The sequence below is a fragment of the Pristiophorus japonicus genome, chromosome 2 (genome assembly GCF_044704955.1).
Source record: "Pristiophorus japonicus isolate sPriJap1 chromosome 2, sPriJap1.hap1, whole genome shotgun sequence".
NCBI classification, from domain to species: Eukaryota; Metazoa; Chordata; class Chondrichthyes; family Pristiophoridae; genus Pristiophorus; species Pristiophorus japonicus.
Window position 1 is genome coordinate 6,931,993 of NC_091978.1, and position 16,393 is coordinate 6,948,385.

A 16,393-nucleotide genomic window follows, 5' to 3' on the forward strand; every position below is an offset into this window, starting at 1 on the left:
ATGTGACTGATGACATTTCAAACCCCTCACCTTTGATGCGTTTCGGTTTGCATAGTTCACACAGGCGTTGTGACTCTGGTTCAACCACTGCAAGGAAGAAAAATAAACCATCAATGTTTCCAAATTCTCAACCAAGGGGGTGAACAATAATCAAAGGGCAGCCCATTACTGATAAAGAAGCAATTGTCGCTCCCCCGATAGATTAATGGGAGGATACAGAGCAGCAGGTTCAGGCTCGATACCGGATCCCTGCTGAGTTAGTACATATTAGTCCATGTGACAACTCTCCGCAGCATATCTGGTCAAAGATAGAACATTTTAAAGAATCAGCCTCGGTTCTTTCTCGATTCTTATCCAATGACCCTCTACATATCAAATGACAACAGCATTAGGATTGGATGTATTGCTCCTCTAAAAGAAAAAAGACTTGGATTTATATAGCGCCTTTCACGACCACTGGACATCTCAAAGCGTTTAAGTAATTGAAGTACTTTTGAAGTATAGTCACTGTTGTAATGTGGGAAATGTGGCAGCCAATTTGCTCAAAGCAAGATCCCACAAACAGCAATGTGATAATGACCAGATAATTTTTTTGTTATGTTGATTGAGGATAAATATTGGCCCGGTCACCAGGGATAACTCCCCTGCTCTTCTTCGAATTAGTGCCATGGGATCTTTTACGTCCTCTTGAGAGGACAGACGGAGCCTTGGTTTAACGTCTCATCTGAAAGATGGCTGGGTGGGAGGGAGGGAGGGAAAGCCTGCCAACTCGGAAGGCCCACGTTTACACAAGAAGAATTGGTGAAGGACCAGTGGCCTCCAAGTGCCCATGGAACAGCACCTCAAGAATCAGCACCTTTGTAGGGAGCCTTTTGTAAGTAAGGACAAAGAATACGGATCGCATCTACCAATTAGGTTACATCCTTGAAGAATTCCAATGAATTAGTTAGGCGTGACCTGCATTTCATAAACCACGTTGGTTTGGATTTATTGCTCTTACTGGTTAATTGCTTCCTTTGTAATGGACTCCAAATGTTTTTCCTACTTTAGATGTCAGGCTAATAGTCCTATCATTGTTTTGACCTCTTCTTAGTTGGACCATTGGAATCTCAAGTATTTTCAAATATCTGTTCTCAAGTTCCAGAAGAAGTGGAGACTTCCAACTACAACTTGGCCTCTCCCCATATCACATTTTATTCGCTATACTTGGATGCATTCCATCTGGTTTGCCTCATGAATATTCAGTGGTTCGGGAGTTTTCTTTCCCCTTGATCTTTTCATTGCTGACCTCTGTTCTCTCCACACACCTTGGATCCGCGTCCTACCTCTCCAACTAATACAAAAGGCACACCTCACTGCAAGTTCCTGTGATGTAAATCCAGCATTCTTGCCACACTCCTTCAAATTATTTACGACACCTCACCCCGAAGCCAATGAATAGACTTCCATGGACATGTGTGGCTTCTCACTGGCCCGGTTTGACCAGCTTTCCGTCGGTCTTGGATATTTGCTAACCCTCCTACTATTTCAAATCAGAAACATATTCTTGTTGTATATATTGTATATGCTGACTATGGATGTACTCTATGTGTAGTCACTGTGAGATAGTATAAGATGGAGACTGGTTTACCTGATGTACTAGCAATAAGGTTCACACTGTGTACATACATGCTGGCACCACTAGAGGGTGCAACTGCTGAAGACCGGGTGTTTCCTGCCCTGGTGGCAGGGCCTTGTATCAAAGGCTGCACACCATGCTGGCACAGCACTCTGGAGTTTGGAATAAAGGACCAAGGTCACTACAGATCAAGTGCAACACATTGCCTTGAGGAGTCATTCATAAGTACATTATATAGACATAACAGTATGCTACTTTTAACAGCCTATTTACCTACTGACAAATTTGTAATATAGGAACAGGAATAGTCCCATTCAGCCCCTGGAGCTTGTTCCACCCTTCAGTTAAATCATAGCTCAATTCAATTTACCCGCCTTGGTTCCGTAACCCTTGCCCACCAAAAATCTATCAATCCCAATTTTGAAATTTTCAATTGACCCCACCCAGTCTCAACAGCATTTTGGGCTGAATTCCAAATTTCCACCACCCCTTGTGTGAAGAAGTGCATCCTGATATCATCCCATAACGACCTGGCTCTAATTTTAAGGTTATGCCCCCTTGTTCTGAACTCTCACACCAGAGGAAATTGTTTCACTCCATCTACACAACCAGCTCCTTTAATTATTGTAAATACCGCAATTTGATTACCCCTCAATCATCTCTACTCAATTTTCAGTAAATCGTAACACTGGATCTGAACTGTGCAAACCACCCAGCGTCCACCACAGTTCATTCTTCCAAACCTCGGTTTTGTCGAGAGAGCATTTTTAAGACTTGTATAGAGGAAATTGGAATGCACAGGAGCGGAAGGATCATCACGGCCCATCCCAATGTGAAATCTAGGTGCTTACAGGTCTGTCACTGATGGTGGGGTGCAATTTGAGGCGATGGGTTAAGTGTCACACAAGAACCATTTCATACATTAAAACGGATTGGGTTAAACATCCACTCTCTCCACCACCGGCACACCGTGGCTGCACCATCTACAGGATGCACTGCAGCAACTCACCAAGGCTTCTTCGACAGCACCTCCCAAACCCCTGACCCCCACCATAGAGAAGGACAAGGGTAGTAGATGCATGGGAACACCACCACTTCCAAGTTCCCCTCCAAGTTCCACACCATCCAGAATTGGACATATGTCACAGTTCCTTCAAAGTCCTGAAACTCCCTCCCTAACAGCACTGTGGGAGCACCTTCACCACACGGACTGCAGCGGTTCAAGAAGGCAGCTCACCACCACCTTCTCAAGGGCGATTAAGGATGGACAATATATATATATATATATATATATTTTTACAGCTTACCTGGCAGTACATTAATAGCTGTGAAAACACCAGCAATCACAGCGGGAATTGGATATTATCCTAGTGATACTCTCGATGTAGTGCTGAAACAGAACTGAAAGAGTTCGGACTCCTTCAGGAAAGAGTCAGGATCCCTTACGGTGCTGGTTCGAGACTCCTATTGGATGCTGTTTTGCAATGCACTTTGACATAAGAACATAAGAATTAGGAACAGGAGTAGGCCATCTAGCCCCTCGAGCCTGCTCCGCCATTCAAAAAGATCATGGCTGATCTGGCCGTGGACTCAGCTCCACTTACCCGCCCGCTCCCCATAACCCTTAATGGTTAAAAATCTATCTGTGATTTGAATACATTCAATGAGCTAGCCTCAACTGCTTCCTTGGGCAGAGAATTCCACAGATTCACAACCCTCTGGGAGAAGAAATTCCTTCTCAACTCGGTTTTAATATGGCTCCCATGTATTTTGAGGCTGTGCCCCCTAGTTCTAGTCTCCCCGACCAGTGGAAACAACCTCTCTGCCTCTATCCTGTCTATCCCTTTCATGATTTTAAATGTTTCTATAAGATCACCCCTCATCCTTCTGAACTCCAACGAGTAAAGACCCAGTCTACTCAATCTATCATCATAAGGTAACCCCCTCATCTCCGGAATCAGCCTATGAATCATCTCTGTACCCCCTCCAAAGCTAGTATATCCTTCCTTAAGTAAGGTGACCAAAACTGCACGCAGTACTCCAAGTGTGGCCTCACCAATACCCTGTACAGTTGCAGCAGGACCTCCCTTCTTTTGTACTCCATCCCTCTCGCAATGAAGGCCAACATTCCATTCGCCTTCCTGATTACCTGCTGCACCTGCAAACTAACTTTTTGGGATTCATGCACAAGGACCCCCAGGTCCCTCTGCACTGCAGCATGTTGTAATTTCTCCCCATTCAAATAATATTCCCTGTTACTGTTTTTTCCCCAAGGTGGATGACCTCACATTTTCCGACATTGTATTCCATCTGCCAAACCTTAGCCCATTCGTTTAACCTATCTAAATCTCTTTGCAGCCTCTCTGTGTCCTCTACACAACCCGCTTTCCCACTAATCTTTGTATCATCTGCAAATTTTGTTACACTGCACTCTGTCCCCTCTTCCAGGTCATCTATGTATATTGTAAACAGTTGTGGCCCCAGTACCGATCCCTGTGGCACACCACTAACCACCGATTTCCAACCCAAAAAGGACCCATTTATCCCGGCTCTCTGCTTTCTGTTAGCATGGATCGAAAATTGGCTGGCTAATACATTTCCTCTGACTCAGCGTACCTTTATCTTCTGCAGTAACCTTTTGTGTGGCACCTTATCGAATGCCTTTTGGAAATCTAAATACACCACATCCATCAGTACACCTCTATTCACCATGCTCATTATATCCTCAAAGAATAATTAGGGGAATCAAGGGGTATGGTGAGAAAGCAGGAATGGGATACTGAAGTTGCATGTTCAGCCATGAACTCATTGAATGGCGGTGCAGGCTCGAAGGGCCGAATGGCCTACTCCTGCACCTATTTTCTATGTTTCTAATTCCAGTAAATTAGTTAAACATGATTTCCCCTTCATGAATCCATGTTGCATCTGCTGGATTGTATTATTCCTATCTAGATGTCCCGCTATTTCTTTCTTAATGATAGCTTGAAGCATTTTCCCCACTACAGATGTTAAACTAACCGGCCTATAGTTACCTGCCTTTTGTCTGCCCCCTTTTTTTTTTAAAAACAGAGGCGTTACATTAGTTGCTTTCCAATCCGCTGGTACCTCCCCAGAGTCCAGAGAATTTTAGTAGATTATAACGAATGCATCTGCTATAACTTCCGCCATCTCTTTTAATACCCTGGGATGCATTTCATCAGGACCAGGGGACTTGTCTACCTTGAATCCCATTAGCCTGTCCAGCACTACCTCCCGAATGATAGCGATTGTCTGAAGGTCCTCCCTTCCCACATACCCGTGACTAGCAATTTTTGGCATGGTTTTTGTGTCTTACACTGTGAAGACCGAAGCAAAATAATTGTTTAAGGTCTCAGCCACTTCCACATTTCCCATTATTAAATCCCCCTTCTCATCTTCTAAGGGACCAACATTTACTTTACTCACTCTCTTCCTTTTTATATATCGGTAAAAGCTTTTACTATCTGTTTTTATGTTTTGCGCCAGTTTACTTTCGTAATCTATCTTTCCTTTCTTTATTGCTTTCTTAGTCATTCTTTGCTGTCGTTTAAAATTTTCCCAATCTTCTATTTTCCCACTAACCTTGGCCACCTTATATGCATTGGTTTTTAATTTGATACTCTCCTTTATTTCCTTGGTTATCCACGGCTGGTTATCCCTTCTCTTACCGCCCTTCTTTTTCACTGGAATATATTTTTGTTGAGCACTATGAAAGAGCTCCTTGAAAGTCCTCCACTGTTCCTCAATTGTGCCACTGCTTAGTCTGTGTTCCCAGTCTCCTTTCGCCAACTCTGCCCTCATCCAAATATCGTCCCCTTTGTTTAAGCATAGTACGCTCGTTTGAGACACTTCCTCACCCTCAACCTGTATTACAAATTTAACCATACTGTTATCACTCATTTCGAGAGGATCTTTTAATTGGAGATCGTTTAGTATTCCTGTCTCATTACACAGGACCAGATCTAAGATGGCTTGCTCCCTTGTAGGTTCTGTAACATACTGTTCTAAGAAACAATCCCGTATGCATTCTACGAATTCCTCCCCCAGGCTACCCCGTGCAATTTGATTTGACCAAATCGATATGTAGGTTAAAATCCCCCATGATTACTGCCGTTCCTTTTTCACATGCCTCTATTATTCCCTTGATTATTGTCCGCCCCACCGTGAAGTTATTATTTGGGGGCCTATAAACTATGCCCACCAGTGACTTTTTCCCCTTACTATCTCTAATCTCCACACACAATGATTCAACATTTTGTTCATTAGAGCCAATATCATCTCTCACAACTGCCTTGATATCATCCTTTATTAACAGAGCTACACCACCTCCTTTCCGTTCTTGTCTATCCTTCAGAATTGTCAGATACCCCTGTATGTTTAATTCCCAGTCTTGGCCACCCTGCAACCACGTTTCTGTAATGGCCATCAAATCATACCCATTTGTAATGATTTGTGCTGTCAACTCATTTACTTTATTTTGAATGCTGCGTGCGTTTAGTTAGAGTGTTTTAATACTAGTTTTTAATCCATGACTTAGTTTTGACCCCTCCTGCAGTCCCTTTATATTCATACATATTGTCCCTTCCTATCACCTTGTGGTTTACACTTACCCCAGTGGTACTCTGCTCTGTTGCCTCCTGCCTTTTGCATTCTTTCTTGGGGTCCTGTTCATCTGCGCTCTCACGCACTCTAACTGGCTCAGAGCACTCTCCTGGGATCCGAATACTCCTCGCCTTGAGGCACCAAGCTTTCAGGCTTGCCTTTTTAATACACTTTGACCCTTTAGAATTTTGCTGTACAGTGGCCCTTTTTGTTTTTTGCCTTGGGTTTCTCTGCCCTCTACTTTTACTCATCTCCTTTTTGTCTTTTGCTTCTGTCTCCATTTTGTTTCCTTCTGTCTCCCTGCATTGGTTCCCATCCCGCTGCCATATTAGTTTAACTCCTTCCCAAAGGCACTAGCAAACACTCCCCCTAGGACATTGGTTCCGGTCCTGCCCAGGTGCAGACCGTCCGGTTTGTACTGGTCCCACCTCCCCCAGAACCGGTTCCAATGCCCCAGGAATTTGAATCCCTCCCTGCTGCACCACTGCTCCAGCCACGTATTCATCTGCGCTATCCTGCAATTCCTACTCTGATTAGCACGTGGCATGGTAGCAATCCCGAGATTACTACTTTTGAGGTCCTACTTTTTAATTTAGCTCCTAGCTCCTTAAACTCGTCTCGTAGGAACTCATCCTTTTTTTTTTTTAAAACCTATATCGTTGGTACCAATGTGCACCACGACAACTGGCTGTTCACCCCCCCTTTTCAGAATGTCCTGCACCCGCTCCGAGACAACCCTTGTACCAGGGAGGCAACATACCATCCTGGAGTCTCAGTTGCGGCCGCAGAAACGCCTATCTATTCCCCTTACAATTGAATCCCCTATCACTGTCGCTTTCCCACTCTTTTTCCTGCCCTCCTGTGCAACAGAGCCAGCCACGGTGCCATGAACTTGGCTGCTGCTGCCCTCCCCTGATGAGTCATTCCCCTCAACAGACATCGCACATATTGGCAAAGTACATTAAAAAAAAACCTACTACCAGTACTGACTTCTATATGGTACATATTTAATTTTGATCCATTTTATAACGGCAAAGGAGAGGGAATGAGATAGTGTAATTATGGTTCGTATGGTAAACAACAACAACTTGCATTTATATAGCGCCTTTAACGTAGCAAAATATCTCAAGGCGCTTCACAGGAGAGTTATAAAACAAAACCGAGCCACATAAGGAGATATTAGGACAGGTGACCAAAAGCTTGGTCAAAGAGGTAGATTTTAAGGAGCATCTTAAAAGGAGGAGAGATAGAGGTGGAGAGGTTTAACGAAGGAATTCCAGAACTCAAGGCCGAGGCAGCTGAAGGTACGGCTGCCAATGGTGAATCGACTGAAATCGGGGAAGCTCAAGTGGCCAGAATTAGAGGAGCGCAGACATCTCGTAGTATTGTGGGGCTAGAGGAGATTGTAAAGATAGGGAGGGACGTGGCCATGGAAGAATTTGAAAACATGGAGGAGAATTTTAAAATTAAGGCGTTGCTTAACCAGGAGCCAATGTAGGTCAGCAAGCAGAGGGGTGATTTGGTGAACGTGACTCGGTGCGAGTTAGGACATGGGCAGCCAAGTTTGGGTGACCTCAATTTACGGAGGGTAGAATATGGAAGGCCAGCCAGGAGTGCTTTGCAATAGTCAAGTCTAGAGGTAACAAAGGCACGGATGAGAGTTTCAGCAGATGAGCTGAGGCAGGGGCGGAGATGGGTGATGTTACAGAGGTGGGAATAGGCGGTCTTAGTGATGTTGCGGATGTGATCAGAAGCTCATCTTGGGATCAAATATGACCCAAAGGTTGCGAACAGCCTTGCTCAGCCTCATCCCAGGGAGATGACATTGGTGACTAGGGAACAGAGTTTGTGGCAGGGACTGAAAACAATGGCGTCGGTCTTCCCAATATATAATTGGAGGAAATTTCTGCTCATCCAGTACTGAATACTGGACAAGCCATCTGACAATTTAGAGACAGTGGAGGGATCGAGAGAAGTGGCAGTGAGGTAGAGTTGGATGTCATCAGCGTACATGTGGAAACTGACACCATGTTTTCAGATGATGACGCCGAGGAGCAGCATATAGATGGGAAATAGGAGGGGGTCAAGGATAGACTATGGGGTCACCAGAGGCAACGATGAGGTAGCGGGAAGAGAAGCCATTGCAGGAGATTTTCTGGCTACGATCAGCTCAAAACTGAACTTCCATGAGGTGCTGTGGGCCATCAGCAGCAGCAGAATTGTATTCCACCACAATCTTTAACCTCTTTGCCTGGCATATCCCTCACTCTACCATTACCATCCAGCCAGGGGACCAACCCTGGTTCAATGAGGAGTGCAGACGAACATGCCAGGAGCAGCAACAGGGGTACCTGAAAATGAGGTGCCAACCTGGGGAAGCTGCAACACAGAACTACATGCATGCTAAACAGCGGAAGCAGCATGCTATAGACCAGGCTAAGCAATCCCACAATCAATGGATCAGATTAAAGCTCTTCAGTCCTGCCACATCCAGTCGTGAATGATGGTGGACCATTAAACAACTAACAGGAGGAGGCTCCATGAATATCCCCATCCTCAATGATGGCGGAGCCCAGCACGTGAGTGCAAAAGAAAAGGCTGAAGTGTTTAACCATCTTCAGCCAGAAGTGCCGAGTTGATGATCCATATCGGCCCCCTCCTGAGGTCCCCACCATCACAGAAGCCAGTCTTCAGCCAATTCGATTCACTCCACATGATATCAAGAAAAGGCTGAGCGCACTGGATACAGCAAAGGCTATGGGCCCCTACAACAACATCCCGGCTGTTGTGCTGAAGACTTGTGCTCTAGAACTAGCTGCACCTTTAGCCAAGCTGTTCCAGTACAGCTACAACACTGGCATCTATCCGACAATGTGGAAAATTGCCCAGGTATGTCCTGTCCACAAAAAGGACAAATCCAATCCGGCCAATTACTGCCCCATCCGTCTACTCTCAATCATCAGCAAAGTGATGGAAGGTATCATCAACAGTACTATCAAGCGGCACTTAATCACCAATAACCTGCTCACTGATGCCCAGTTTGGGTTCCGCCAGGACAACTCGGCTCCAGACCTCATTACAAGCTTGGTCCAAACATGGACAAAAGAACTGAATTCCAGGTGAGGAGAGAGTGACTGCCCTCGACATCAAGGCAGCATTTGGCAGAGTGTAGCATCAAGGAGCCCTAGTAAAACTGAAGTCAATAGGAATCAGGGGGAAAACTCTCCACTGGCTGGAGTCATACCTAGCACAGAGGAAAATTGTTGTGGTGGTCGAAGGTCAATCATCCCAGCCCCAGGACATCGCTGCAGGAGTTCCTCAGGACAGTGTCCTAGGCCCAACCATCTTCAGTTGCTTCATCAATGATCTTCCTTCCATCCTAAGGTCAGAAGTGGGGATGTTCGCTGATGACTGCACAGTGTTCAGTTCCATTCACAACTCCTCAGATAATGGAGCAGTCCATGCCCACATACAGCAAGACCTGGACAACATTCAGGCTTGGGGTGATAAGTGGCAAGTAACATTCACACCACACAAGTGCCAGGCAATGACTATCTCTAACAAGCGAGAATCTAATCACCTCCCCTTAACATTCAACAGCATTACCATCGCCGAATCCCCCATCATTAACATGCGGAGGGGGGACAGGGGTCATCATTGACCAGAAACTTAACTGGACCAGCCACAAATACTGTGGCTACAGAGCAGGTCAGAGGCTGGGTATTATGCGGCGAGTGTCTCACCTCCTGACTCCCCAAAGCCTTTCCACCATTTACAAGGCACAAGTCAGGAGTGTGATGGAATACTCTCCACTTGCCTGGATGAGTGCAGCTCACACTACACTTAAGAAGCTCGACACCATCCAGGAAAAAGCAGCCCGCTTGATGGACACCCCATCCACTACCTTCAACATTCACTCCCTCCACCACCAGCGCACCGTGGCTGCAGTGTGTACCATCTACAAGGTGCACTGCAGTAACTCGCCAAGGTTTCTTTGACAGAACCTCCCAAACCTGGGACCTCTACCACCTAGAAAGACAAGGGCAGCAAGCACATGGGAACACCATCACCTCCACGTTCCCCTCCAAGTCACACACCATCCTGACCTGGAAATATATCAGCTGTTCCTTCAACGTCTCTGGGTCAAAATCCTGGGACTCCCTCTCTAACAGCACTGTGGGAGCACAGACTGTGGCGGTTCAAGAAAGCAGCTCACCACCACCTTCTCAAGGGCAATTAGGGATGGGCAATAAATGCTGGTCTTGCCAGCGACGCCCACATCCCGTGAATGAATAAAAACAAAAGACATTAAGAATGGAACCAGACGAGTGCAGTCCCACCCAGCTGGACGACAGTGGAGATGCGTTGGAGGAGGATAGAGTGGTCAACCGTGTCAAAGGCTGCAGGCAACGGGTTCCCAGCCACGACTCCTATTTATTTCAGTCATGACATCATGAGGAGATACCAAGCAAAACCAGGCTCTTTCCCACTGGGCAGAGGACAAAACCACCCTCTGTCATCTTCTTACCCTCCCCCAAAATCAGTTGCCAGTTGCAGCCTCAGATAGCACGGGACGAAATCCTGACCTTATGATGGGGGGGGGGGGGGGGGGGAGAAAAATGTTAGTACAGATAAAATGCAAAGGTAACGGAACAGTTTAAAAAAAAAACCAGAAAAGCAATTTTACAACTGAGCATAAAATGGGTTCCTTCACTACTCACTGTTTACCAGTAGATGTCACTTGTTGCAATGTTGCTTTTAAAACGCACTAGACATTCAGTGACATTAAACAGGTAGTGTGCCTAGTTTTTTTCTTGAGGATCCCATGTGAAGCGTCAAGGCTCAACAGGTAGAAGACGGGGTGCCTACCTACCTTTTCCATTTACAGATGCTGTTAATCTGTTGTGTTTTTCCACCATTTGGGAGTTTAAAAAAGTCAGATCTGTACTTTACTTTTTCTTATTGTCGTGTTATAGAAGACAAGACATTGCAGGAGGAAGGGAAGACTGAGGGATTGTGGGGAGTTGCACAGGCCTTGAAGTCCTGGGGCAGAATGAGTGAAGAACAGGACAGGAGTGTTCACGTTAGGAAAGGGTGTTCAGAGTTAACAAAGCCATGCGGGTAAATGGAGTTAAGGTACAGATCAGCCATGATCTAATTGAATGGTGGAACAGGCCCAAGGGGCTGATTGGCCTACGCCTCTTGCTGTGTGTCTTCGTGGGCCACTTAAAGCCTCAGGAGTCACATATAAATGTCAGGCCCTTTTCCCAGTAGTTTACAAATAATTCCAGGTACTGACACCAACAGATGTTGACGTTCCGGTTTAGGATTTATCCACCAATGAGGCGACAGCGCTACGAACAGTTCTTTTGAACCTCTAAGCCCACACAGGTATATAGGAACAGGAGGCCACCATTCAGCCGCTCGAGCCTGTTCCGCCATTCAATGAGATCATGGCTGATCAGCGACCCAACTCCATACACCCGCCTTTGCCCCATATCCAGTAATACATTTGGTTAACAAAAATCTATCAATCAACGATTTAAAATTAACAACTTTCTCTCATGTATTCATCTAGTTCCTTTTGAAAGCCTCAAAGCTACTTGCCTCAAAGACTTCCTGCGGTAGTGAGTTCCGTATTCCAACCACTGAGTAAAACAATTTCTCCTCATTTCCCTACTGGATTCATTAGTAACAAGAGTAAAGTTTAGAGGAGTATTTGGAGAGAGAGAGAGAGAGAGAGAGAGAGAGAGAGAGAGAGAGAGAGAGAGAGAGAGAGAGAGAGAGGTTGTGGCAGAATGGTTGGAAGCTCAGAGACGGGAGAAAGATTTGCCAAAAGCTAGTTCTTCGCCTCTCTGAAAAGCATGCTCTGCACACAATGGTTTACTCCAGGCTGTATCCGTGCCAAGCCAGTAATCCTTACCTGCCAGAAAACAGTAGTTGCCAACGTCTGCTGGGGGAGGAGAAGGCCAACCACCTACAGAGAGCATGGGCACTGATTAGATTACGCACCGCACGCCGGCTTGTTCAAACAATAATCATCACATACGGTCCAAGGGAACAAAGCAACACATCAGAGGTTAAAGTTTGCCGATAAAACAGTTCATTGCATGCACAGCATTTCAAGATGGGATTACGTTTTGTATGAACACAAGCCTTTTGTCTTTGTCCCACTCCTGATCGCTGACCTACATTGCCTCAAACTTAAAATTTTCAAGCTCGTGCTCCAGTCCCTCCATGGCCACGCCCCTCCCCAAATCTGTAAGCTCCTCTCTCCGGGAACTCTGCATACTTCCAACTCAGTGGCCACTTTCATATCCCCCCCCACCCTTCGTACCATCAATGGAGGCCGAGCCTTCAGCCGTCCAGACCCGAAGCTCTGAAATCCCCTCCTTAAGCCTCCACCTCTCTCTCTTCCTTTAATAATATCCTGAAACACCCATCTCTGAGCAAGCTTTTAGTCAACGCTCCTAATAGCCTTCTTTGGCCTTGGGATATTTGCCTGCATTAAAAAGGCACTATATAAAATGCAAGTTGTTACTGATAATGGCACAATATATGCCCAACTATAGAGTCAGAACATCAACACCAAGTACTAATTTCACTGGTTTAATTAAACTTTTCAAGTGGGAGGCAACAAGACAACAAGTTGTATTTATATAGTGCTTTTAGCAGAAAAATGTCCCATGGTACTTCACGTGGGTGTAATCAGACAACACTGTCCACTGAGCCAAAGAATAAGATATTAGGAGGGATGACCAGAAGCTTGGCCACAGGGGTGGGTTTTAAGGAGGATGTTGCAGCAGGAGAGGGAGATGGAGAGGCGGAGTGGATTAGAGGAGGAGTTCCACAGCTCAGGGCCTTGAGAGCCGAAGGCAAGGCTGCCAATGGTGGGGCGAAGAGAGGGAGCGATGGAGAAATGTGGGGGCTTGTGAACATCACGTGACTGGCTAAGCCACTCTCACTCAACAGCTCTACAACTATTTTAAGAGAGGTTAAAAAGACGGTAATGAGGCGGTATGGCCTTTCCGACTTGGGGGGGGGGGGGGGGGGGCAGGTGGATGGGCCGACCCATCAGAAATTGCCCTCGGCTGGGAGCAGTGGAAACAGGTTTCCGCCCCGTCCGTGTTCCCGCCCTGTTGGGCACGTACCGCTCCCTTACCGCCCAGCGAGGGAAATTGCTCTGTGAGAGCGGAGCCACCACTCAGTGTTCCCGACAGCTTTTCTCAGCGGGAAGTGGCTGCAGAGCTCGCAGCGGCCCTCTCCTTTATCCGAGACGCACTGATGACACCGCCCGACTTCCGCCTTGCTCCCACCCACTTCTGCCCCTCAGCCACCCGGACAAATTAAAAAAATTAAAGAGGCCAATTTCCCGCTATTCTCTGCCCCATGGATTGAGAGGGGATCTCATCGAAACAAATAAAATTCTGACGGGACTGGACAGGTTAGATGCAGGAAGAATGTTCCCGATGTCGGGGAAGTCCAGAACCAGGGGTCACAGTCTAAGGATAAGGGGTAAGCCATTTGGGACCGAGATGAGGAGAAACTTCTTCACCCAGAGAGTGGTGAACCTGTGGAATTCTCTACCGCAGAAAGTTGTTGAGGCCAGTTCGTTAGATACAGGCAACTCTTGATTATCCGCACACAGATCCAACGGGAAACCATTGTAACGGGATTTAAAATTTCGGCCCGGGAAGACATCGGGTTTTAACTTTATAATGTCAATTGCTCTAACGGAGAAATAGTTTACCCAGCATAGCCCAATTCCCAAGGGACCCGGATAATCGAGAGTGGTCTGTATATTCAAAAGGGAGTTAGATGTGGCCCTTACGACTAAAGAGATCGGTGGTATGGAGAGAAAGCAGGAATGGGGTACTGAAGTTGCATGATCAGCCATGATCATATTGAATGGTGGTGCAGGCTCGAAGGGCCGAATGGCCTGCTCCTGCACCTACTTTCTATGTTTCTATAATCATTTATTTTGAAATGTGCTGCCCTGTTTGGGGCGGAGGGCAATTTCGGTCCCATACAGTTCTGAGGGACAGTATGGAGGTTCCGATAAGGTTAGAGAGATAGGATTTTTACATTTTATTTATTCGGTCCTGGGATGTGCGCATAGCTGGCAAGGCCGGCATTTGTTGCCCATCCCTAATTGCCCTCGAGTAGGTGGTGGTGAGCCACCTTCTTGAACCGCTGCAGTCCGTGTGGTGAAGGTACAGTGCTGACTTTGTTGTAGCGGTTTGTTACAACTGAGCGGCTTGCTAGACCATTTCAGAGGGCCACATTGCTGTGGGTCTAGAGTCACTTCTAGGCCAGACCGGGTAAAGACGGCAGATTCCTTTCCCTAAAGACATTAGTGAACCAGTTGGGTTTTTAATGACAATCCGATAGTTTCATGGCCACACTATTGATACTAGATTTTTAAATTCCCCAGCTGCCATGGTGGGATGGTGAAGGCTATAAAAGGCATTTAATAAGTACAAGGATGAGAATTTTAAATTAGACGCATCGGACTGGGAGTTAATGTAGGTCAGCAAGGCTAGGAGTGATGGGTGAGTGGGACTTGGTGCAGAATTTTGGATTAGTTGAAGTCTACAGAAGTGTAGAGGATGGGAGGCCGGCCAGTAGAACATTGAACAGTGAAGTCTGAAGGGGAGCGTTTCAGCTGATGAGCTGAGGCAGGGGTGGAGGCGGAAGAGATTACTGAGCTGGAAGATGGCGGTCTTTGTGATGGAAGAAATATAGGGTCGGAAGCTCAGTCTGGGATCGAATGGGATATCAAGATTGCAAACGGCCTGGTTCAACCGGAGACAGTGGCCGGGGAGGGAATTGGTGTAAAGGGTACAGAGTTTGTGGCAGGAGCCGAAGACTGTGGCTTTATCTGGTGGGAATTGCAGCTGATCCAAACAGTCTGAAAACACAAAGGCAGTAGAAGGGTCGAAAGTGATAGTGGGGAAGTAAGGCAGAGATAGACAGATTTTTGAGCGATAAGGGAGTAAAGAACATAGGCCATAGGGCCCCTCGAGCCTGCTCCGCCATTCAATCTGATCATGGACTCAGCTCCACTTTCCTGCCCGTTCCCCATAACCCCTTATTGATTAAGAAAACGACTATTTCTGTCTTAAATTTATTCAATGTCCCAGCTTCCACAGCTCTGAGGCAGCGAATTCCACAGATTCACAACCCTCAGAAGAAATTTCTCATCTCAGTTTTAAATGGACGGCCCCTTATTCTAAGATCATGCCCTCTAGTTCAAGTCTCCCCCATCAGTGGAAACATCCTCTCTGCATCCACCTTGTCAAACCCCCTCATAATCTTATACATCTCGATAAGATCACCTCTCAATCTTCTGAATTCCAATGAGTAGAGGCCAAACCTACTCAACCAATCCTCATAAGTCAACCCCCTCATCTCTGGAATCAACCTAGTGAACCTTCTCTGAACTGCCTCCAAAGCAAGTATGTCCTTTCGTAAATGGAAACCAAAACTGCACGCAGTATTCCAGGTGTGGCTTCACCTATACCTTATATAGCTGTAGTAAGACTTCCCTGCTTTTATACTCCACTCCCTTTGCAATAAAGGCCAAGATACCATTGGCCTTCCTGATCACTTGCTGTACCCTGCATACTATCCTTTTGTGTTTCATGCACAAGTACCTCCAGGTCCTGCTGTACTGCGGCACTTTGCAATACTTCCCCATTTAAATAATAACTTGCTCTTTGATTTTTTTTTCTGCCAAAGTGCATGCCTTCACGCTTTCCAACATTATACTCCACCTGCCAAATTTTTGGCCAGGGTTATGGGGGAGCGGTCAGGGAAGTGCAGCTGAGTCCATGATCAGATCAGTCATGATTTTATTGAATGGCGGAGCAGGCTCAAGGGGCCGAATGGCCTACTCCTATTTCTTATGTTCTTATGAAATAGAGTTGTGGAAGCTCACCCAATGTCTCCAGTGCCTGTCGCCAAGAAGCAGCGTGTAGACGAGGAAGAGGATGGGCCAAGGTAGGAAGTGATGCCATTGCAGTAATGTTCTGCTGGTGATTGGATAGGTAAGAGTGGAACTAAGCAAGGGCAGACCCCCCTCACCTAGACAATGGAGGTGGTGTTGGAGGAGGATGGTGTGGTCGACCATGCCAAAGCTTGGAGAGATTGAGA

General features: G+C 46.3%; 1 protein-coding gene across 3 annotated transcripts in view; it reads right to left on the reverse strand.

The window, feature by feature from the left end:
• Positions 1-16,393, reverse strand: part of LOC139235634 (sideroflexin-5-like) — a 223,710-nt gene that overhangs the window by 148,432 nt on the left and 58,885 nt on the right. For all 3 annotated transcript variants that reach the window (XM_070866692.1, XM_070866687.1, XM_070866700.1), the window contains exons 7-8: positions 12,162-12,215; positions 31-87 (exon numbers count right to left, since the gene is read on the reverse strand). In XM_070866692.1, the coding sequence (XP_070722793.1) occupies positions 31-87; positions 12,162-12,215 (111 nt within the window). The remainder of the gene's footprint in view (positions 1-30; positions 88-12,161; positions 12,216-16,393) is intronic.